General features: G+C 35.1%; 1 protein-coding gene across 1 annotated transcript; it reads right to left on the bottom strand.

Moving 5' to 3' along the window:
• Positions 1 to 574: 574 nt before the first annotated feature.
• LOC113235138 (zinc transporter 1) lies at positions 575 to 25,706 on the bottom strand. The gene is made up of 8 exons (XM_026470733.1): positions 25,473 to 25,706; positions 15,854 to 16,067; positions 12,845 to 13,097; positions 5,304 to 5,414; positions 3,598 to 3,720; positions 2,100 to 2,275; positions 1,632 to 1,740; positions 575 to 1,529 (listed from the first exon to the last, which is right to left on the bottom strand). The coding sequence occupies exons 2-8, from the start codon at positions 16,040 to 16,042 to the stop codon at positions 1,402 to 1,404; spliced, it is 1,089 nt and encodes a 362-aa protein (XP_026326518.1). The 5' UTR covers positions 16,043 to 16,067; positions 25,473 to 25,706; the 3' UTR covers positions 575 to 1,401.
• Positions 25,707 to 26,236: the final 530 nt, after the last annotated feature.

Below are 26,236 nucleotides of genomic sequence, written 5' to 3'. Positions count from 1 at the left end.
ACCTAAAAACGCGAATTAGGATCAAATGGGCTCGATAGATGTTGCAACAAAAAAGTCCGTTAATATTTCAACTGGCAATCGTTCTTATGATAACAAACAACATTAGTAAAAAATACTTTAAAAATAAGCAAAAACTTGAGACCCTCTTACAAATTATGTGTACATCTCAAATTAATAGTTAGTATAGACTGTTACGGTAGCGTGTTAAAAAAATAAATGAACTGGTATACCTTACATAAGATATGTATTATATTTGTGTTTAAAATAAATTAATTTATTCCTTATTGTTCTAAAAAGATATCTTGTGTGTACAAACAATTAGGTATACCTACTTTTATCTGTTGTTAGCATTAACAGGGGTGATAAGAGAAAATTCTTTGTTAAAATACTTTATTATTACAATCAATTTGTCAACAAAACTTTGTACACAAAACACTTAGACTCTATTATTATTTATCAACGTCGTTATTCAATTACAATTAAGATAACCTACATTGTCGTGTAATTGCTTATGTAGCTTTCCCTAAAATAATACTGTCTAAGGACATCACAGTCTCTTTGTACGCCACATATAAAATTATGTATCGTATCGTTCACCAAATTCATCTGTTATTAAATATTTTGACTCATCAATCAATCTCTGTCATATGTACCTAATACATAATAATAAATAGTTTACTAACATTAACGTTAAACTTTTTTTATATCGTTTTCGTCATTTCATATTTTTCAAATCACTGTTTTTGTACACGTTCAAAGTTATTCAAGGGAAGCTTAGTTACGTATGTACAAGAAAACTTAACCAATTATATCTTATATTTAGTTTACGTTGAGCATTGCTCCTTGTTTTGGGATATCATCTCATCTGTAGCTTTAGTATAGTTGTTACAATGGGTGATTCAAGTTTAATCCAACTTGTATTGTGTGCCTGAGTGACAATAAGTCCATTATCTGTCAACGGCTGGATGAGATCACTCTTTTCGCTATAACTCACAACCAAGATCGTTATTGAAGATGCAGTATAAAGTGACATAATGACGCATCGCAGCGCGAAGCGCGACACTGGTTTTATTCATTACGTGCCAACACTTTCACCGGCGCGGGAGCGGCGCGGTGGGCTATCATTACTAACTTAGAAACCCGCTCGTTTGCCTCTACGTTCGAATGGAACTTCTTTGCTTACATCGCTGCCACAACTACTAATTAGTATATACTGTGTAGGGTACAATCCCAAAAAACATTCTCAAAGAGCGTCCACCTAATAATCAGTTTCTGTCATAAAACTAGGGTAAGACTTATTCAAACGCATGTCAAAAACACGATTTTCCTTTATGGAAAAAGTGCAATTCCACTTATTTTTAACTCGGTATGAAAAGTTCTTGCAAGAACACTTTGGTAGGGCTAGACGCGCGTGACTGGCGGCTTTCCTGGGGGCTCACAACACCTAGGTGCGTTACATTCCTTCGCGCAGGGACACGAGCATGCCAAATTGGCGAAGTCTAGTAATGACTTTTTCTCTTCTTCATTATCTGTGGAGACACATTTCAGATGTTACTTAGGTACTAAGTTCTTCTTCCGAGGGAAGTAACTTATTATTGTACGTAGATATTTAGGCTAAAACGAAATCCTACCCGTCTTTCCTACCGCTGAGGCCAGAGCGAACTCAGGCTGTAGAGTCACGAGTCCGATCCCGTGACGTTTGAACAACTCGCATACGAGAGCTGAGCTGCGCATGTAGTCCTGAAAATACAGACAATTAATACTTTCAAGCAACGTTTTACTTGTTTAGCTAGTTTGTTTTTAATGAAGAACCAATTTACAATAATTAACTATGAGAATGAGGAATAGTAGGTAGGTATTGCATATTTAAAAGCAGTTCTAAATACTTAATTACCTATATATTGTGTATATGTAATGTATTGTTTATATATTTATTATGTATATATTATATACTTATATATATATATCGTTATCACGTCACTTACTGAGTTTTATTGTGTATCATTTGGTAATGTAAAGTGATGTAATCAACTATTTAATTGACCTATGTTTTGGGAGAGCGTATTCTTCGCTGAACCCGCGAAGTGTATTCTACTAACCTCATGGGAACTGTAAGCAATGTGCGCAGTGGCAACGACCCTGTCACGATGTAGCTGCCATACGTGTAGTTCGTGAATAGCGAGCACACCAGGTACTTTGAGCGCTGCTGCGCGCAATTGGCATGCGCCCAGCCCTTCGGGCACCGTCTGCAGGAGAATCAATCCCGCCGAACGCACTGAAATTTCGATTGAACTCTTTATGCGAAAGATACTACAGGTAAGCTTACATAATATGCTCTTTCATATGAAGGCCTGTATTTTAGGGAAGTTGTGTTGTATTTCAAACATGTAAGAGCGATGCCACACGGGCATTGCTACGTTGCAACGCTGCTTCATTTTAATAAACTAAGTTGTTTACTGTAGCGTGCCGTTTCAACGCACCGTTTCTGGCATGGCGTTCTTGTTTATTTATAGTACTTGCATACAAAGCAACGTCGTCGCAACGCTGACGCAACGCATCGTGTGGCATCGCTTTTGGGATCTGGACTTAGCGAGGAGCACAGGAAGTAAAGGTTGAGTTGATCATATCAGCGCAATCGATAATTTATTTATTTAATTATTTATGGTACAGAAAAAGAAACAAAAACACATTTAGTAACAAGAAAAACACAAACAAAAGGTACTGCTTATTTCTAATAGAAATTTCTACCTGCAGACTCCTGTATTTAGGAGACAATAATTACAATAACGGATTTACGTGCACAACAAACCAAAAATTATGAATAAAAAAAACAATATCAAAAATATAAAATTATTAAAACTATACAAACTAACTATACAAATACTTAGATAAAATACATATTTCGTACTCGAAATACCTATAAAATGGATGGAACAGTCGATAAATAGTGCTGCTTAACTCTCATTTTGAAAATTGCTAAGGATTTGCTATCATGAATAGTAATGGGAAGTGCATTCCAAAGTCTGACCGCATGAACAGTGAAGGAGTGAGAATAAAAACCGGAATTGAAGGATGGAAAAGATAACTGGGACCTAACGAGAGAGCGACAGCGGCATTAATTTAAATTTTATTTCGTATTGCTGCTTGTACGTACTGCGATCTTGAACGTTGTGGAACAATCATCATTATCTCAACCTTACTAATTGTTTATAAAGCAGGAAGTTTGATAATGCGCAGCTCATTGTTAAATTGTTAGCTTTCAAATTTGAACCGATTGACGAATCGAGGTGCATGCTGTGCAAACTCGTAATTGGCGTAATGTAAACCGTGACGTAAATATTTCCCCATTTACAAATTTGCATAATGTTACGTTTGTTGTTTCGCTAACTGTTCCTTATCGTTGCCTTTGTTTGATATCACGCCGCGATTTAAACTACACGACGTTAAAAGTGTGAGTGATGGAGGGAAATGGTTTTAGGAAGTTGATGATATTTAGGTATATATATTTATAGATGGGTGGAAAACACAAGCACCTGTGCTTGTGTTTTCAAACCACTTGGCCTCTGTTTTTTTAGGCAATTTTCGTCTGGTACTTACTGAAGGGATAGTTAAATATGACGAGCACTATGGCGGCACAAGCGGAGAGTGCAGGATCGGCGATCCGCGCGGCCACTGGCTCCCACTCAGATGTTAGTCCAGCACCCATCACGAACAGACTACCTGATATAACAAAACTTTATCAGTACACGAAAGTCGTACTTTGTTGCCTTTATCAATATATTTAACACGTGTCTCCTGACGCAGAAATAACGAAGGCAACATACATGGTGGAACATTTTTCGTCCTTATAACCTGTGCATCGGAATAAGCAAAGTATGTTTGTCTAAACTTCCAAGTAATTTTCACAAAGTGAATAAATAATACCTGATTCTGAAATTCCGGTATTATTCGAAATAAAAATCAAAAATTTTAAATAGTTACATTTATTTGCAAATGGAATTATTTTTTCGGATCTAAATCTGATTAAATTGCGTATATTTCTTTTTTCAAACAAACCAACATTTCGGGTCCTTTACAGGTCCCACGGTCACGGCTCGACCTGTAAACGACTTTTCATTTCTAATGTGCAACAATCGCGAAAACTTTAACAATCGACTTACAAGTTTTAGAAAAAATATATGCATGATCATTATAATTATTTCTAATTGCACACCAAAAATATAGAATAAAATACAATACAACAATAATTCCGGGTTTTCAGAGGGAGGCATTCCATTCAATGTGTATTAATTCCTCAAAGTTAAGGTAAATAGACTCCGCCTATCCTGATCTCTGCTTCTAACATATTTAACATAAGATTGTAAACAAAAAACAATTTGTAGATTTTATTGTTATAGTTAGGCATTTATATATTGACACATGCATGACTACTCGTAATTTTTTGATACCCGCTGTGATCTAAATTATTGATTTAAGAAACAATAAACATATATTGTTTCCGAATCGATTGTGCACTAGTTATCAATGCGATCTTTTATCCTCGTAGGTACAATTGGTAGCGCGTGTCAAGATTTCAAACATTAAACAGGAACTTGCTTTTTCCCCATTATTCGCTTGCTGTAGTTATAGGTATAGCTAATCAGCACTTGCGATTATGTGTTAGGAAATACACGTGTATGTACGATAGTGTTAATATAAAAACAAATCATTGAGGTGAAAACAAGGTGATAATTTATCTAATCCCTGCCAGCAAAGTAAGAATGTTTCAGTGACAAACTATATAGGGATTTCTTTATACTATTAGTATGAAATTCGAAATTGAAGGGACTACCCAGTAATAAGACTAGATATTTACAAAGTATGTAACTGCTGACGATTTGGAAATGAGGATATTTATAATTATTTTCGGATCTAAATAAAAAAAAAATTATTTCAAATTCAAACCTTAGTCTCAGATATTCTTGCCTTTTAAGGTAAAAAATAAAATAAAAAGTCGTATTTTTACTGATGAAAATGAAGCTGCTTTTTTCAGATCTAAATCGCGTTTATTTGGTTTTTCAATTAAACCAACGTTTCGAGCCCTTCATAGCTCCTATGATCAGTAGAGCTAGCACGACAGGCGCGACTTGCGAGATACTGCTATTTTCGCATGCAGATCTTGCGCTTTATGTCGCTCTCGCGTGAGTCGCGCCTTATCGTGCTAGCTCTACAGGGCTCACTGAGACCATGAGACCTATGTAACAATCGCGACAATCTAGGAACTTAATACTGATGATTTATTAATTCTGGTATCGTTTTCTTACTGGCAATATCGGTAGGAGCGTGTGCGAGTATTGGTTCTCCTGCTCCAGTCTTGAGGATAACTCCACCTCCTTCTGTCATACTCAGCCGACGACTATAACTAAGCTCGCGACCTGTGAATAATTGTAAGGAATCTTTATTCATCACATCACATATTCGGAGAGACGTGATCACCCCTGGCTGGCTGGAAACGATTAAATGTTATTGGTTGTTGTTTTTAAGTCTGAGAATTATAAAACGAAGTTTGTCTTCGACTAGGTAAAAATGGCGAGCTGAGCCAGTTTTTCATATTTACAAAACGCACTTTGAATAAATTTAAGCAAGACATTAAATACTAAACTTAAAGAAGTAATTTGTTGCTTAAACTTCGTTTTGTAATTCCGAAAAACTTGCTTAGCTCGCCATTCTTGCTTAATAAATTCAAAGTTCGTTTTAAAATCTCAGACTTAAAAACATCAACGAAGAATACACTTATCTACTCATATCTATTTATAAATTTCAGACTGAATAATCCAATGCCAAGTTCGGGACATTGTAATCTTTATAGTCGTCACCAAATAAGAGGCCAAATTTGACGGCTAAAGAAGGCGATAGTATGTAACTTTAAATGTGATCAACGGAACAATAAACAAACAATTACTAGCATAATTGAGTGTAAAAAATACATACATTTTATTGAAACATTACATAATATGACAAAACATTTGAAGTACTGTTTTCGCATAAATTCCAAAATAAGAAGCAATTTGGAGTTATTCCGAAACGTCCTAAAAACTGTTACGTCCTCAAGTAATTTTTTCTTAAATAATAGTGTTGTAAATAATTAATCGCCGAATTTCACAGAGTTACTCCGATTTCTCGGAAAAAATATTGACTTATGTAGTTGTATTATTGATGAACATACCTACTTATTTACACTAAATTCTCATAATGAACCATTTATGAATATTATAAAATTAAAATCAAAAGAATATCCAATTCATCGGAATGTGGGACAATTTTACGAAAATACGAGGAATTGCTACAGATTCAGTATCTTAATTTTAGTTTTAATTTATTTTTGTCTATTATGTACAATTTAAAATTAATGATACTGAATAACATTTTCTTTCCTTAAATTGCAAGGAATTCTGTAAATGAATTGCTTTTAACTGAATTGCACGATTTGGCCTTTCAGGCCCCCTGAACAAGAATGAACCGAAAAATAGTCTAAACAATCACAAACTCTTAAAATTTTGAATCGATTTCTCGTGAAAAAAAATGATTAGTCCACATGCCTATTCGCATCACGATGACAAGTGTCAAATTCGGCCTCATAATTGGTGACGACTTTCATACACGGAGGTCTATAAAAATAATTTCTGAATTTGTCATCGTGTTTTTTGCAAATTTAACATCAATAGGTTTGTATAGGCGAGGACAATCTCATGGTACCTAAATGTAAAGAAAAACTAAACATAAACCAGATAACCGAAGGTGTTAGCCTGCATGCAAGTTTTCTTAAAAAGGCGTTATTAGAAAGTGTATTGAGCCCTTTCAAGTCTGTTGCCTTGCACCCTCGAGGGACGTTCTAGAAACTCGGTCTAACTAACTGTTATTCAATGACTTTTTCATCATATTCCACTATTTACCTCATTTGTAACGTCATCGAGGTATGACCGCGTGACCGTTGGGACACTCATACATTTTATTCAAATTTTGCTTTTGGTGAATCATATCATTTAAAATTTAGATCTTTGTTTTTAAGTTGTCTTCGTGTTGTTGATTAAAAATATTTAAATGATGCATGTACAGTTGTTTTGATGAACGAATTACCAGAAAATTACTGAATTGTCGTTGAATGTTATGGTTTCTACATAGGTAATCAACCAAAACGTGCGACCGGTTTGTATAAGGTTTATCTAACCAAAACAAATTTGTTATCCGAACTGTGACATCGAAATTGATCCTTGTATTATATTTCCTATTTATTATATTAGTAAGTATACATTTATTATCACTATTTTATGTAATACTTCATTCATAAATTTTTAATAAAATTTGAAATTGCATATACATGAAGTTGTTTTTTAACCGACCTGGAAAATAGGAGGACGTTTTCAATTATATTACATTAAAAAAGTTTCTTTATACTTTGGCAGAATAATTCTTTACTTATATAGCTTTTTACCGGCAAAATTATCTCCTATAGTGCCTATATAATGATTAGATGACATAATAACATTAGTAATCATTGTGACAAAATGCTAAAGGTTATATACTTCATTATGGATTTAGTTTTGTGAATGGTAGTGAGATTGCACTTTATAAATGTGTAAGGTCAATGCCGGCTCCTAGTAATGTTTAGTGGGTCAGAGGAAACGTCCAATCTTTAGTATTAAACTGGTTTCTCTGTTGTTTTTTGTACTTATCTAATTTTAATAAATACAGGGCGGAAAAAATCAATAGGGCTTGATGGGGAATGAAATGTTACGTAATGTACGCTTAATATATAGCTAATTTTACTTAAAGGATTTTTTTATTAATTTTGTATGTTTTCATTGAAATAATATAGAAATAAGAAACAACTTATATTGCCCGGGTGATCGAACGCTTACCACACTGGACTGCCAGAAGAAGAAAGTAAGAAGTAGGAAGAAATAAGAAGTAAGTTTGAAAGGAAGAAAAACAGATAGCTTGTTATCTGTTTTTAGAATCTGATTTGGATCTTCTGTCTGACTATTTCAGATGGTGTTCGTAGGTACTTAATATTATATCAAACAAACAGAGTAAAATAATAAAAAAAATCGCAAAAACAATTTTATTATTATCCTATATACCTATTCAACAACCGGGCCCCGCGTTCACCCCTTATTTCGTTAGAAATCTCAGGTAAGGTAGATTACAAATACGATGGCTCCTATTGCCACGAACTGTTGACAACTGTAATGTTGATGTTGACTATTTCAACCGCTTGGTTATTATCAGGTAAATTATAATACAATTGCTTTTGTTTTTCCCAATAGTTCTTTGTTGGAGCGGCTTGTATTACGTAAGTTTAGGCCGATGCAATTGTTATGATGTTGTTTACATACTCAATAATCACAAACAACCTAGAAAATTCGCTGTGAATGCTATGCTAGTTTATCATAACCGTAGCTGTTTACAAATCTATTTGTACGTTTATGTTCAGACAAGGATGTCATAAAGTTATACATTAGTTGATACGTATACATTATGAGGTTGATATAGATGATATGAGTTGCTTGTTTTTAAGTCATGCACGAAGCCCTATCCTGATATGCCACAGGTTAAACTTTTCAGGACTCCTATAAATAAAGTACTTAGTCAATAATCCATTAGCAAGGGTTTCCGAAGACCTAAGGGACGATTTAGACATAGAACGAGAATTTAGGGCGTTGTTAGTCAGGTGCAATGCGTTGGCCCGTAGATGTAAGTTCGCTCGAAGTACACTGCTTACAGCATATTGTCAGTCTTTTTACACTTGTGGTCTATGGTTCAAATATTCACAGGGCGCGTAAGACCCTCTGCGTGTACAATATGCTTTCAGGGTCTTATTGGGGTTGCCACGTTTATGTAGCGCCTCCGGGATGTTCACCGAAGCGCGAATAATAAGGCTTTTATGCCATCATGCCAAAACTGATGCGTATCTGTTCCGACTCCATTATCACATGAATTATGTAATTAATTATACACTCCCGGACACGTAAATCGAGCCAGCTTGCATTTTCAGTATTAATTGGCCTAAGTTTAAACAATGTTTGATTGGTCGAAAACCACTTAGCTATTTTGAAATTGGTATACTAAACGTCATTTCCATGAGTCCTTGTTGATAATTTTAATTTATAAAACCGGGAAAAACTGTTTTCTTCGGTGATAACAATATTTTTGTGTACTGCCCGTTAAGAATAAAAATGCAAGGTGGCTCGATTTATGTCCCGGACACATAGTATAATAGATTAAGCAATTTTAACTCTATTATTCGATTTTATTGTGGACCTATATAATAAATTATTCTTCTTGTTACGGACAAAGTCTAGCAATACGAAAAATCCGTAAACTTTTTTGGATTGTGTAGACTTATAAACTCAACCCGTTCTTCGTACATTTAAAGGGTGGAAGTGGTAGTTGGAAACAGAGAGTTATAGGTCGTCATTTACCACGCTAGCCTAATATGGGTTGTAGACGTACTAGGTCTAAAGGTTTGATTACAATGGTTTTCTTCATCGCTGAATCAAGTGATAATTTCTGACTTATATTGCATGTTTATGGATAATCACTCTTTGATAAAAGAACTGTGTAAGCGGATGCTGGACTGGATACAGGAGCAGGCTCCTCCTGACCTACAATTGTACAGAACAATTGTAGGTCAGGAGGAGCCTGCTCCTGTCAGAGGTTTAGTTAGTGTTAGAAATAGCGAAGAAGATGAGAGATGTTAATTATAATATTATATACTTATCGTAACACATTGCACAACACATATCATAGAAGTTGGAGAAAAAATAAAAAAACAATGCTTATAGTCGTACAGCTATTGACATATGTTATATAAAACAAACTAAGCGGCCAGTAGATATAAATCTATACGTATAGAACCTTAACACGCGTCATTAGATTTATACGGCAACAGTAATCAATTATTCACTAGGCTGTTCATCTCACGGTCCATAGCCTCTCCATTGTTTAGCCTCGTCACACGTAGTCGACTCCTGAAAAGTATCTGGGACCGTCGCGTCACAATAATTAACGGTTGTACAGTAGTAGCCAAAGTCTGCATCAAATTGATGTGGTGCTTTAATTTGTCTCTTAGAAGTTCTTATTATTCATTATCACTTCATTAACGTTATTATTAGGTATCGCGTCTTCTGTTTCAATTTCATCTAGTGTATCTTCCCATTTTTCTTCATCTTTTTTATTTTCTTCTTCATTATCATCTAAAGCAATAAGCTTAACATCGTCCTCAATTACATCCACGTGTCTTGCAATGACTACTCTATTATGGATCAATACTTTGTATCCAACATCTGTATATCCCAGTAAAATGCTCATTACTGCCTTTTTGTCCCATTTTGACGATCGTCTTTCTTCGGGTACTCTTACATAAACTTTACTACCGTTCTCAAGTATTTTGCAGTTGGTTTCTCATGAAAAGCTATTTCAAATGGTGTTTTCTTTCTTGGGTATTTGTATTGTCATTACATGATTTTTTAAATAAGCGGCGGTCTTGATAGCTTCTGGCCAATAACGTCTGTCAACCTTTACTTCAGCTAAGAGACATCGTGCCATATCCATTATCGATCTATTATGTCTTTCCGCTGTGCTATTTAATTCATGAACATATGTTGGGCTAGGCTTGATCATTATACCTTTTTCTCTCGCGAAATGAAATATTCTGGTATTTATGTACTCCTTTCCGCAAATAGTATACTTCATATAATCCATTTCTATTTGTTTAGGTAATCCTTCTAATATTTGGTTTTTACACATTATGTGAAATACTTTTACATAAAATACTTTGTCTATTATCACTTTGTTTTTATTCCTATAAACAGGAAAGTAAGTTGTAATGCTTCCAACCTTTGTCCTTTCAATACTCTTCCATCTCCAACCCTCACGTTTATTGGTTCTTTTAATGTTACACATTTATCGGAATATTCGTCAGTATTTGTTATATGGTCTGTACATCCACTGTCTAAAAGCCAATTTATTTGCCCGGCCTTTACAATACATGTGGGGAAGCTCTTTTTATAATATTCCATGTTATAGTAATTGCCTCTACCTCTGTTTGGTGCAAAATTGTAGTGGCCACGTTCATGACCACGACTTCGACCATGATGTCCGCGTCCGCGACCACGGTTTCCGTTCCAACAATCTCTTTATTTATGCCCAATTTTTTCAATACATGTTCGCTTATTCTCTGATGCCACTTTGAATCAGTTCGAGGTACTCGGCATTTCTTCGTCTACATTTTGGATTTTCGTCTTTCTTATTTTACTTTTTAAATATTCTACGGTTCTCTTTTTCTGGCAAAACATCTATTAAATCGCTAATGTATTGTAATTTCCGGGCAACGCTTTTAACATATAGTTTAATTTTTCACTTTCCGATAACATGGCGCCGGCCTTTTTTAAATCGTTGACACATCGTTCGAATCGAATCATCGAAGAAAATATGAACATCCGAATAAAATATTCGCTAGCTTTATATTTTCTAAATTATTTCTGCATACAATTCGTAACGCTGTAGATAGTTTTAAATACATTTCGTCAAATTTTAAAATAATTTTGTATGTGGACTCTAGCTACTCACTGATATATTCCAACTGTTGATTGGTAATCGCGCTGTATATATAATTTGTAGCTTGAACATCCAATTCGTCCTACTGAGTAGCGTCATCTGTTTCCTTTTTTTATTTTAATAACTACTTCCTTACATTTCTTAAATTGAAGAAATTTCAATAGTCGAATTTTTCAATTGGCATCATTGACTTACAATTATATGTAAGTCAATGATTGGCATAATCCGTTCCGTCAAAAATTGGTATTACGATATTATTACTCATTTTACTTACTTGTTTTAAACTTCTTGTTGAAAAGCTCTGCTATCATGTTAGAAATAGCGAAGAAGATGAGAGATGTTAATTATAATATTATATATTTATCGTAACAGAAATTACACAACACATCATAGAAGTTGGAGAAAAAAATAGAAAACAATGCATATCGTCACACGGCTATTGACATATATATATATAACAGGCTAAGCAGCCTGTATAAATCTATATGTATAGAACCTCAACAGTTAGGACTGCCCTCCTCGGCTTCTGCCCAACAGAAAATCGGTATAATGTTAAGGTCCTGTCAATCTAGAGAGTCTGTCTTTGTGATCAGTCCGTTCGCTGGTCATGCATGGAGGCTGGACGTTGGTAATCTATCGATATTGAATGCGGCAACTGTTTAAGGCCAGAGGGTTTTTGAGAGTTTATAGACCTTAAAATTCTTACACTAGCACATTTCACAGTACATTTATGAAAATGTAATTTATTATTAAGAAGAACATTAATTTTAAGACATACCTAACGTTAATATGAGAAATAAAAATAAAGTAGCTGTAGTCGTTCTCGCAAAGTTACAAATTCATTTAGGGGGCAATGTATAATACGCTGCTATAATAGGTAAGATTCCGGTTGGTATTCAGAATTTGCCATTCACGAGGTTTAAAACTACAGTGAAACAAAAATTTGAGACTCAAGTTTATTGAAACATTTAATTTAATTCTGCGTACTTGGATGACGAAAATTTGTAGTGACACGTTTATCTCTTGCAGGTAGTCTCTATCTACGATGTTTGAAATAAATATAGTAATTAAATGTGTAATAACTTTTATTTACAAAAAGCAACTCCTTGAGTTTCTTACTTATTTTTCTCAAGGGAATCTATCTTACAAATTAGCAGTTTAGTTATAGTTTCATATGCTTACCAATAAAATAAAGATTATTTGAGTTTTGTTTTAGGTAAAATTAGTAGGTATAGCATATACATACCGGCAAGCAGCATATAGTTAAGGGCGTGCAGTAGTAGACCAATCACGGCACTGCCAACGATGACGCGAGGGTATCTTGGGGGTTGGCCATGCGAAGAATGGACTCCTAGCTGCAGAGCATTTACTACCAGCGCCAACGTGAAAGAGGCGAATAGTACATGGACGCATAATCGGCCCACGACTTCTATTCGGGCCCAGCCGAATGTGTTCCGAAGTCTGCCTTCTCGACCTGTGTTTTCGTCAGCTCGTTCGTACTGTTATAGGACAATAGAGAATTGGAATACATGCCTCCAAAACACTTTAACATTGAAATCTTCAGGGTCTCTGCATTCATGAGCGTACCCAGGTTCTATTGGTCAAATCAGTTTTTTTTTCAAGCCGGTTCCCGCGTGCATGTATTGCCTTACACACTACATGAACACACCTACAGTAAACATTAAGTACATACGGAAAACACGCGCAGGATATCCTGTTCATTCTTTATAGGTGCCTAGTCAAATAAGTAAACAAATTAAAATAGGTATTTTTTATTTTAATGCTTTAATTATATAGGATAGCTATTTTAAAAGTAACTTTCGAGGGTCTTCAGCAAAACGTTTTACGACGTCTTTCGTGAAAGAATCGCCCACAGCGTTAACAAATTTTCTATGTACACTGAGTATACAAAGGCCATTTAATCTGTCTCCGATCATAGTTAATTTCAGCCACGTTCTTACGCATCCGAGTGTGCTGGATTACCTTTTAATTGTAGCAGTGGAATAATTAATGAACGCATCTTATATTGTATTGCAAAATAAAAACTTTTATCGAACAGTAGATAGTATGGCGGTATCCAGAGTACGCCCATGTCCGCATTGTTTTTTTTAATGAAAATAACGCTTTATTATTGAATTATGGGAAGTTGATGAAATTACTGAATGTCGTAGTGCCACTTTTATTTTTAGAAATACACTATTCTAATCTTTTAGAGGAACGTTTTATTAAACTATTTCATCATGGTTGATTTTTCAACCATTTGGTTGAAAAATCAATTTCATACATAATCGAATGATTTGAGCACTTAATGTTAACATTAAAACGATCTTACATTCAAGGTTCTTACTATGTTTACGGTTGAATTAAAAACACAGTTTCAATTACAAATAACAGAACGATTTTTTTGACGATTAAGCGGTTTTCCATTATTAATAGACATTAGTTTCCCACGTGTGTGTGAAGTGCGCTCGAGATTCTCTTTAAAAGTACCCATTGGAACAATTTTAATGATTCTTTTACTGATGCAATTAGTATCAATTACATTTTTATTAAGGCCTTTAGTAAGTATAAAGTACATGTGGAGGCACAACTACAAAGACCATTTTTTATTCGACCGTAAATGTTGAAATTGTTGTAAATGTTTCTTTTTATTTTTGTGTTCGTTCATATTACGTATAAGTAAAATAATAAATAAATAAGATTTTTTACTAACATCTAAGCGGGATAATACGTATCTTTATACGATGCCTGTTTAGTTGTATATGTTTGTAAATTGTGTAAATGTAAATAGTTTTTAGAATTGCTGTCATCTGTTTTTTTATGATACCATGTGACGGAACAAGTCGTGTGTTGGATGCTAAGCGACAAGCCTGTCCATATCAGTTACAATGCCACTAAGAGCTTTAGCTCGTAAAGATCAGAGGGATACTGCCACTGCATCTGTCATCCTGAGACAACTAGAACGAGAAGTTGACAAGTCCCATGTGCCTGTAATTTCACCAGCACCCTTACCCTTCAAAAGCGGAAAGCAGTAATGCTCACATTGCTTCTTGGCGGCAGAAATAGGTAAGGTGGCAGTACTTTCAGGACGAACTTTTTCACGAGGAGCTCTATTGCTACTTGATAAATCATGTGTGCCTGTAATTTCATCAGTATTCTTATATTTCAATGCTTGAATTCAGTACCTAATATCTGTCTATTCGGTGTCTAAATGCTTCGAAACAGCTGAATGAATAATGATGCAACTTTCAAAGATCATAGCGGGTCTTTCTACTTACAAACTTCTCTTTATTTCACCTCAATGTCTCAGAAGGTTTCCGAGTGAGAGATCGTAATTTGATTTAGTATGTATATGTGTATTTATGATTGATATGGGAATTGAATTTCTTTGGTCTGGGTATTGTCTGGAAATGTTGTGGGAACATTGTTGAAAGGAAATAACACAACACGTATTTCGTGAGCTTTTAAAAACTGTAAACACTTGGGAAAATCGTATTTATTATACCTGTTATATTTACCTTAGTATAAAAACTATTCAAGTAAATAACCAAATACACCTACGTATTTCTCAAAAGCAACAGGTAAAAAAACTACGGGGTAACGATCTAACGATTATAAACGATTGTCTTCTGCGTAGATGTCTTGGTTACGAAACTAAAGTTATTTACATATTTCTACGGAGATAAATAGGTTTATATGTATATGATTTAATAGTCATTAATGCGTATTACTCGAACCAATACAAGAGTTTCATATTCTACTTAGGTATAGTGTATAAGTGTAACGCTTAACCTCATAATAATAAGTGTGAATGACGTGACATGTAATTTATTTTATTTTATTCACTAGCAGTGGAGTTCTATACTAGTACTGCCATCATACCTATTTCTGCCGCCAAGCAGTAACGCAATAATTAATGTAATTCAGGAACGCAGTACTGCCCCATTATACTGCGTTCCCGAGTTACAGGCACATGGGACTTATCTAATTATGTTTTAGGGTGACGGGTGCAGTAGCAGCGACCTTCAGATCTATGTGATTTTAAGCTCTAAGTAGCATTGCAACTGTTATGAGTACGTGTTTCTTACCAGCGTACGCCTTGTTCGCGTTACTGGATATCATAAAAACTATATATTTTTTATATTTTTGGAATATACATGGACTATTATAGTTATACTTAAAAATAAGTGTTCAAATGCGATTAACATTTGCACATTTAACAACTTTCGATAAAGAACATTGACACTGTACATACCTTATAAGCGAGAACGGTAGTAATGAGTCCCACAAGCCTGCAGAGCGAGTGACACGTGTCCACCAGAAGTGTTGGTGAGTGAGTGACGTGGGATGCGAATAATCGTCCACTGAATCCTGCCGCTGCCAGTAACAGAGCCAGTAGCGACCGCGGCGGCGGCAGCCATTGTAGCCATTCCTTCATTGCCATCTCTGATGCTGCTTTTCACTCAACACTGTGAATTAAATAAAATTATGTAAATTAAAATAATAAGAGTATGGTATATAACTGGTGTGTGCGTGTAGTACAATCAAAGACGGATATCATACTCACGAACGCTATTACTTGGACTTTTTCAAGACGATAGTGTATTCACTATCGTGTATTCCGAGTAGCTCCGTCGTCGACCTCATCGTTACTTTCTATCAGGTGAGAAAGTAGAGGTCAAATGTGCACTTACCTATTGAATAATTTATAAAAATACTTGATACCTCGTTGTGATTATATCGAGGTCCAAACTCATTCATACCTAAATCAGAACTACTTGCAGCCGAACCCATGCAAAAAAAGTTCGATTTCTCAATCAGCAGGCTGAATTGCTGAATTGCTTGTGGCGAAAAGGTAGATTGCATAATGGAAATATGCAGTACAAGCCAAAGAAATATACAAACGATTGATATAGAAACTATTGGGGGCCTTATGTGGACTGTAGTTATGATAAAGAATAAGCTATTTTCCGCTTGTTAAATCTGTTTATTGTAACTTGTTCGGAGCACACATATTACACTCTCTCTTGTAACGTTGATTTCTCATGTAATCTATGTGCTCCGTACAAATTACAATACACTGATTTAACAAGTGCAAAATAGCCGATTATTTACTTATGTCCACTTGCACTAAACCTAGGTACGTCTTAAACCAATAATTGCAATGCAAAAGAGACTCTTAATACATTGTGTTAAGAGTGTCTTATCAATTTAAGCATTGGTTTAAGACATACTTAAGTTTAGTGCAAGTGGACATTAGTGTTTTACTTAGTATTCACATAGGGCTGTGCTCCCAACATATGCTATGTCCGGATCAAAGATAGGAACCTGGGGTACATTGCTTGTAGATAAATGTTAAGCACGATATATTAGTTACGTTAGATATTGCATATTGGCTTCTTCATCTTGCTTGCATTCCTAGTATAATTTTATAATACAGGTCAATGGTGAGATTAGTAACAGTAAGATTTTAATGTACAATAAAGGACGTTCATTCGTTCATTCATAACGTATAAATATGTATATTTATTATATAAGATCATTGATACTATGTAATACAAAAGTTTGCGCAGTGAAAACAAAAAAATATTTTCAATTCATATCTTCAAATATAAAATGCATGGATTATACAGCTTGCACGGATGTCTTGAAAAAAAAAAACTTGTCATTGTAGTCGAAGATTATGTGATATTTATGCTATCTTATTAAGAACGGTGGTAGTCTCATAGCAGAACGATTATTTTTAATTGAGAGGTTGGCGCGCGGCATGTATTTATGGCTTTAGTTTCTAAAAATTGACATTGTCAATGTTTAATAGAAATGAATCTCTTGTTAACGGTAAAGGAAAATATCGCGAAGATCCTTGGAAAACGTGTAAAGTCCTCAACATGTATTGGTTAGCGTGGAGGATTATAGTCTAAAACGATGATTCCCAAAGTTTATGTCGACGCCTAGGGATCCACTCTAACCTGCAAGACAACCAAGCCACCGAAAAAAAGAATTGGCGATGCATGAGACGTTAATGCGGTCCACGAGAGTGGAACCCGTTTATAATCGAGATTTCGGCTTTCCATAAATGGATACATCATTATTACTAGATTTACACTACAGACTTTTAATAGTCATTTAAATTACATATGAGGTATTTGAAAATCTCACAACAAACAAGATATTCGATAACCTCAAATTGTTTTTTTTAATATTGTTTCTCACTAGTGCTGTGTCAGCTGTCTTCTCTCTGTCTGTCGAATTTATTTGTGAAAAAATAATATTAGAATAGCGTCTACGCAAAGCAGAAAAAATGGGCACATGGTTCACCAGACAAAAGTTTGGGAACCTCTGGCCCAAGCCCTCTCCTAAAAAGAGATTCGAATTCAACAACGAGATGTGTTAGGATGATGCTCTACTATTACTGTTTAAATTAAAACTTTACGTCAGTATATATATATACACAAGGATGTTGCTGGTGGTCGTCATAAATAATATCTGGATGATTTAAGCAATAGTCATCAAGTATGAATTTAGTTACAATGTTAAATATGGACTTTTATACGTATGCAAAAAGAACGAACATTAATGCGAGTGATTGACCCATCGCAAAAAGTTTACAACAAGTCTTTGTAACTGCATATGGGGTGTATCTAAATACGACTGGACTTTAAGTAAATATTTAACTTTTTAAAACAAAGACCACTAACAAAAATACCTTGTGATAATTATTTGATACACCATTCTTATCGAACAGATACTTTTTGCATATATAGTATTTTGAACGTAGTTGTTTGTTTTCTTAAGTGCAATCAATAGCTTAATAATTATTATTTAAATTGAACCTTATTCCATTTTATTATAACAGAATCCAAAGTCCTTGCTATAAAAATGTGTAAGGTATGACTTATGACAATCAACTTTATCATTTATTTATTCAAATTACCAAATTGCGGTAATACAAGACATACTCTGTAGATCTTAATATAAGATTGGATTTTGTGAGTAATAATTCACTGAGATTTGAGTGTGTTCCAGTTAGAGCTTAACGAAAGTTTCTAAGGCACAATGCGGGCTAACGGTTGTCCCATAAGTGGAAGAACGAGTGGGAGCTCCGGACTCGTTCGCCATACGTATAGGAACCTTCTTATAATTTCATAGCTAAGAATGATTTCATTATACAAATTTATGTAGGTATATACATTTTAATTATAGTGTTTGTTCGTTCTTGTATAAACATTATTGAATTGCAGTCTAATACTCTCAATTTTTTTATATGATTAAGATTCAATACAAATATAAATCACAATACTATGAGCATTCCCTTGGTAAAGTTAGAATAGAATAGAATAGAATCGTTTATTTCATGTTATCAATGTCACAATATTACAATTGGAAATACAATGTCAAGGGATAACTATGATCGTCAGTAATAAAATTATAATAATAACATTTAACAACAATTCCATGTGATCATACGTGAAAAGTGCTTTTATCACATTTTGTTTACGATACCAAGTGACAGGACGAACAAATCGTGCACCTGATGGTAAAGGACACGCCTGTCCATAACAGTTGCTGTGCCACTCAGAGCTTTAAATTAGAGATGCCACGAATAGTGATTTGGCCGAATACAGAATATTCGGCCACGCTCTCGGCCGAAGCGTCGAATATTCGGTTGCCAAATGTTCGGCGTAAAATCTGTGCATTTTACGCGCGACCTATTACGGCTGTCTTATTGCGCTGCGTGCGGAGGTAACGGCGGTGGGGTGTTTTTGTTGAAAAATGATAAAGATGACAATGTGGAGAAAAGGTCTATTGCACATGAGATTGATTTTTATTTGAAAACTGTTCGCCTAGATCGGACGGCAGCTCCTTACAAGTGATAGTCAGCAAAAGCAAAGGTGTCTTCAATCTAAGATTTTAGGGGCATTGCCACTGCGCCCGTCACCCTGAGACATAAGTTGACAAGTCCCATGTGTCCGTATTTTCACCAGCACCCTTACCCGTCCAAATTGGAACGCAGTAATGCTCATATTACAGTCGCGATGCGCTTACAATACAGATACAGTTGCGATTACAGGTCATTGGACTGTGCTCTAATAATACTGTCTTAGTATCTTCAGTTGTGCCGTCTGTTTGTTTACTGGTTTGTGTAAAATGTTAAAATGTGTCATTACTAAAGAAAGTATGTTTAGTTGTCGCACACAACTTCTGTAAATTATTGAGGCAGCATTATAAGCCGCTTAGTAGAACAGTGAAACTTTAAATCACAGATCTTTATTAAATTGACCTTCTTACAGCCCGGGACAGTGCGGCTATATTAAGAACGGAAGAAACTTATTGCTTTTTGCTACTAACCTATACGGTCCCGTATTGTTTTATCTAATTATTTCATTCACATACGAATCCCACGAAAAATCAATGTAAAAGAGGGGTTACAGTCCATTTATAGAGCGCACGAGTGTACCTGTTCGGTGCAAGGCACAATGAGTAAATTTAGTTGCAGTAGAGCTCCTTGTGAAAGAGTTTGTCCAGGGAAGTAAGTAGCTTACCACCTTACCTATTTCTGCCGCCAAGCAGTTATGTAGCAAGGTGAATGTAAAAATAGAATATGCCTGCACATGGAACTTGTCAACTTTTTGTCTCACGGTGACGGGGGCAGTGGCAGTGCGCCTCACATCTTTGCGATTTATGCTGCAACTGTGATGAACAGGGGCTTGTCTGTTACACGATCAGGCGCATTACTTTTTCGTCCCGTTACTTGGTTTCATAAAAAAAAACGACCACCTCGGTGGCTTAACTGTTTGCATTGTGGGCGCTGGATGCGGAGGTCCTAGGTTCGATTCTCGGTTGGACCAATTTGGGCAAAATTAACTTTTTTCAATTGGTTCTGGTCTCGGTATTCTATCACTCGAGTACTCATAGTATAGGGAATTGTCTGGTTAGTGACCTGGTAGTTGGTGTGGTTGTCTGGCACGTTCTGGGTAAGTTAGGTATCTAACTACGTAAGTTTTCATCTTTATTGCTGTAGTACATCAAAAGTGACATTTAAAATACTTTTTGGACTTAGATAAAAACTTTATTCACTTCCATGACAACTTATTTACATAAGATCCATTAAAATTAATACCATAATGATTATTATATTTAACCACCTAAAATAACAAATTGTGTAACAAAAGGAATGTATAACTACACATATAATTAATTAAAGTAATTAGTGTTGGAAGTCATGGCAGTGAAAAGGCGCTGGTTCAGCATAAATGTCGCGGTTTCCCACGACGCTGCCAGAACCGTGTTTAGAGAGATGCCACTCATCATCTCAGACAATCCTCTGGCTTTATCTTTAATTAAATAAAGATTTTATATATATATTATTATATATATAATATATTATTATTATATTTTATTATTATATTATAATATTTATTACTTACCATCTATGACTATCACATGTACTCGATGACTGTCAAAAACAATAATCGCTTCTAATTAATTTGATGCAGATACCTTTGCACATATAAATATGTATAAGCTGAAGTTTATATAATATGAAAATTACAACAGCAATATTTTCTAGCGCGAAATTAACATAACCCTATCATGGTTACTTAATATCTGTTGTTGGCCTTAAGTTGAACTTATTTATATCGGAATTCCACGTCAATATAGATACGACGAATTTGACGCAGAGTTCTAAATTTAGATGTTTTATAAAAATAACGTTGACTATGATACTGTTTTGATTAGCGCTCGTGACCCTCCATCATCATCAAGAGGACGGAGGAAGACGGTACTCACGCTTGTTATAGTCGTTACTCAGGGAGGGACAAAACGTACAGTTCAACAGGGCCCAGGGTTTTCGGGGGCCCTGTAATACTTTATATATATCTTCACAAATTAAATTTGATACTTTCAATAAGTTTGTATGTTTTGCATCTATATCAATTTATACTGATAAGGTGCACTATATTAATTAGACAACTTGATCACAGAAGTTACAAAATATAGGAGTTTGACACATAATATTGATCATCGGTGCTCGGTGCAAATCGGTGTTAACATTAAGCGTTAACCTAATGCTCGCGGTGTAGGAGCGCCCTTACATTTGAATCAACGATAGGTTTTTTTACCATACAACCACACCAATTGCCTGGTCTCAAACTAAGGAATTCTCTGTACTATGAGAACCAGAACAACAGAACCAGACCAGAACAAATTTAGAAAAGTGGTCCTGGGAATCATTTCAAATCGAATCGTGGCAACATTGGGCCACCGAGGTCGTCAAAACGTAGTCGTCAAATATGTTCAAGTAATTGTAAAGTAAGTAAGGCCCACCTGAATTAAGAGCCGTGGACCCTAACATCTTCGAGAATGAGCCTGGTTATGTGCATATTACTCGTTTCCGGTTATCCAATTGGGGCAACGTCAACTCTTTTCTAAAGTTAATGCTCCTGGTTCCGAATGCTACAATGTTTGGCGAGTTATGTTTTGGAATCTTCTTTTTGCCCAGTGTTCACCGACTGTGTCTAGTACACTATCATTATTAAAAAGTAACCGAATTTACGACTTTACGACGAATTTTTATTGAAATGACATCTATTTGCCAAGTTTTATTGAAATTGGTTAACGGAAAGTGCGTGAAACCGGATTCATCCCCTAGTCTACCACTTTTAGAGGTGGAATATTTTCTTCAAATTTAAATAGGACCTATACGGAGGTACCCTCTTTTAAAACAATAAAAAGAATTATCAAATTCGGTTCGAACATACACAAAAAAAGACAGTCGAATTGTGCACCTCCTCAGGCGGTTAAAAATTGATTACTATTTCTGTTTATGGTGCGAGTACATTTCATTATTATGTACGTTTTAGGTTCAATTCCCGGCGATACATGTATTTAAAGAATTTTCTCTAGTTTAGCTCGGTTTTACTTAAAAAACATTACTGAAAGATTTTTTAGTGAGTCCTTGTGACGGAACGAACAAGTTGTGCGCCTGGTGGAGTGTCACTCAAAGCTTTAAATCATGAAGATCTGAGGGGTACTTAACCCTGAGGGTCGTATTCTAGAACTCTACTCAATGCTCAAGTTAGGATTTGAGTATGGTTTAAAGCACTCGAAATCATACTCAAGTCCCTGCCATTAGGGTCGTATTTCCAGTGCTTGTGTTTCAATTGCAATCCTGACTTGTGCATTGAGTAGAGTTCTAGAATATGACCCTGAGATATAAGATGATAAGTCTCGTGTGCCTATAATTTCACCAGCACTTTTACCCTTAAAAACCGAAACACAGTAATGCTGACACTATTACTTAGCATCAAAAATAGATAGGTTCATGTACTTCCTTGGACGAACTTTTACACAAGGAGACACTTCTTTGATTTCATACCAAATGTTCAGTCACTGTTTGTGATTGTGTATTAAATTATGTACGTACTTTTAATAAACTCAGCAGTTTTTTCTATTGGTACGATTTTTTCTTACAACTACGAAATCGTCAGAAAAAAAAATTGGTATCGTGTCGGTAACTGTACACGACTACACTTTATTGCGGCAGCTTTAGCGTGGTCAACTTGTTGTGAAAGCATTCGTGTTTTGTCAATATTTTTATGTTTAGAATGGAACAATTTTGTTTTTGTAACATAATCTGACTAATGTCGCCATAGCTATCTACGTTATTTCAAAGAATATACCCATTATTTGCTTACTTATTTTTAACAATCAATTGAAACCAACAACGTATATATTTACTATTTTTAAACGACTTCCAAAAAAGAAGGAGGTTCTCAAATTAACTGTATGTTACGCGAAGACTTTGCCATTTGTGAACCGTTTTCGATGTTTTTTTTTATTGTGAAGGGGGTACCTCAGTAGTGGTTCCATTAAAATTTGAAGAGAATGTTCCACCTCTAAGGGTGGCTCCCGTTTATTGGATTGTACCCACTTTCCGTTAACCGATTTCAATAAAAGTTTCCAAATAAATGTAATTTCACAAATTTTTGAGGTCGGTTTTTTAATACAAAAGTTTTAATTAATGATGTGATCGATGGCTTAAAAGTCAATTGACGTAAGGGATATTTGGCTGGTTTTCAGGACAAACAAAACACATATTTTTTTATAAAAAACATAAACAATTATACCTTGATAAACTTTCTACCTACTGCCATCATAGGTATAGGTAAAAAATTAAAAACAAAAAAAATTTTTTTTTCTTGTCTGTAAAATCAGCCAAATGTCCTTTAGGTCAAATAATTTGTAAATCATCGTTATTTAAGAAGTTAATGGCGTTTTTAAAAAGCTAGTTGTGTTCGCATTCGCCAATGCTATTTATAAAAAAAAAAGATTTCACGTGGGCTTTACATTAACCTATTTCCTAGCGCCGTTTATATTCACCGTTCGCAAACGAGACGCCGTTATTCTAAACAATTAAAGATAAGTAGTAGAAATATGTTTACCCGGGTACGTTTTCTTCTAATATCTCAATTTTCTCCGCTTATCATAATGTGAAGCTATAAAACACGGTTCATTTGCTGGTCAATTACCATGACCTTCGTAGAAAGTTTAATTAACGATCCCAGTACTAATATAACAGGTGCTCGGAAAATACATCAAAACAAGTACATCGTAGGAAAAACATGAATCTTCAACGGTTATTTAACGCAGTAATGAGGCAATCAGTCTGTAATACTGAAAAGGAATGTTTATTTTACATCAACAATAACATATTTATTATGGTCAGACACGTTCTAAAATACGCCAATGACGCCAGTCAATGATCAAAACATTACCTTAATTGTTAAAAATTTAACATTTCACTTTACCTAGTGATTCCTTTACTAAGGAATCATTCCACTTTGCTTAGTATTAAACACGCTTCGTGTTCAGTATCACACACCGAATCGAAAGATAGTAGTAATCAGTCTGATATTGGTTTAAAATTATTGTTGACTGTATAATAATTTTAAGGTGAGTACGAAATCCATTTTATTGCAAACTGATCACGAAGGGCACAGTTTATAGTTTATTAAATCAATTGCCAACAAAAATATACATATAGAGTACATGTAAGTGAACCGAATGCGTTAAACCACGTCTTTTAGCAGTAACTATTTGAAGCAGCTGTTATTGCATTCGTAAGATGAATTATATAATAATACAATTACGAATGACGAATGGAATGTTAATAAAACGTTGTATATATTTTGTATGTAACGTATTTATATTTGTAATCTTGTCAATTCTTGAGTGATAACTTATTTGATGCTCTTTATAATACAAATAAAGATACGAGCTGACAAGGTATTGGCAAGTATAGTAATAAAAAAAAAAAAATCATTTTCAGTTGTTCTGATACATAATTATATCGGTAATGATCTGGGACTAGGAAAAGAAGATTCTGGGGTGTAGGTATACATACAAATATTCCTTTTTAATGATACTCAAGATATGTAATTCTAAGTACGAATTGCGGATGCAAGGCGAACAATTGTAGGTAACTTCTTCCGTCAGATTCGTGAAATTAGAAAGGTCAGAGAAAACAAACGCGCAACTGATCCAACTGAGTGCGCAACTCGCTAGGTAATATTACCTTTGCGACGGTACTCGGTAGGTATGTCGATAATAAATCTTTAACATTTTTGATACCATGACTTTGACAACAAAGAAATAAACGGTTGGCCGTAAAGATAGAGATATGATGCTGACGTTACGGATAGCGTTTTTCGTTTTGTTGTAAAGCAAATTTGGTTAATAGCTCCGAGAAAATGTGGTGAACTCGCTGTGATTATATTTACGCTTTCCGTTCTGAATAATGCTCACGGCCCCACACGTGAGCGTTAAAATTGTTTTTCTCTCACTTTGTTGAAAATTAAAAGAAACCTTACCCGAATTGAAGGGAGCTACTCGTTTTGTCTCTATTCGCACAAGTTAAAGTAAAAGCAATCCTTGTCACAACACAAGAGTTTACAAAACACTCGCCGGCAATCGTGGTTCAGGCTCATAGCACTTGTATATATTGTTTATAATTTCAAAACAAGTCACGACACTCCGTTTTCAGAGTTTAGAGCGGCGTGTATCCGAGTGAGCTGATGCGCCGGCGTCGATCGCGGCACTGACTGGCAGCGGCGCGCGCGTACTACGCCTTATCGACGAGTCTCTCACACCCGATAAGAGAACTGTTGAACTGTTAAGCATTATGGCACGGCAAACTAACCTACGAACTTGTGCCGGTGCCGCACGGACGATTGTGGCTATTTAGATCAGTTGTTCGACAATTAGACGCAAATATCGGAGCAATACGACGAATCATAAATTAATTTTAATGAAATTTAGGGTTCTAGGTCGTCTCACGCTGCGATTTTTAAATCTGAGTTACAGGTTTGATATAGCTGGATATTTCATTGAAAGTTCCGCACCAATGGTGGCGGAGCTTAAAGCGTTACGAGTTCACGGTCGGTCGTCGATATTTACGTACTGCCGCTCAAAATAATCTTCTCTTTCTCTGTTACGAGTTAGAGAGTTCGCAGTGAATTAAAACGCCTCATGTAAATGTCATAATATGTATGCATCACAATTGCATTATATTTGAGATCATTTCTCATTTCAATGAACGCTTTTTTATTGTAAAAAAATAATTGGAATTTTTAGA

This window comes from Hyposmocoma kahamanoa, unplaced genomic scaffold, assembly GCF_003589595.1.
Source record: "Hyposmocoma kahamanoa isolate Upper Pololo Valley unplaced genomic scaffold, ASM358959v1 87, whole genome shotgun sequence".
NCBI lineage: Eukaryota > Metazoa > Arthropoda > Insecta > Lepidoptera > Cosmopterigidae > Hyposmocoma > Hyposmocoma kahamanoa.
This window is presented reverse-complemented; position numbering and strand designations above follow the sequence as displayed.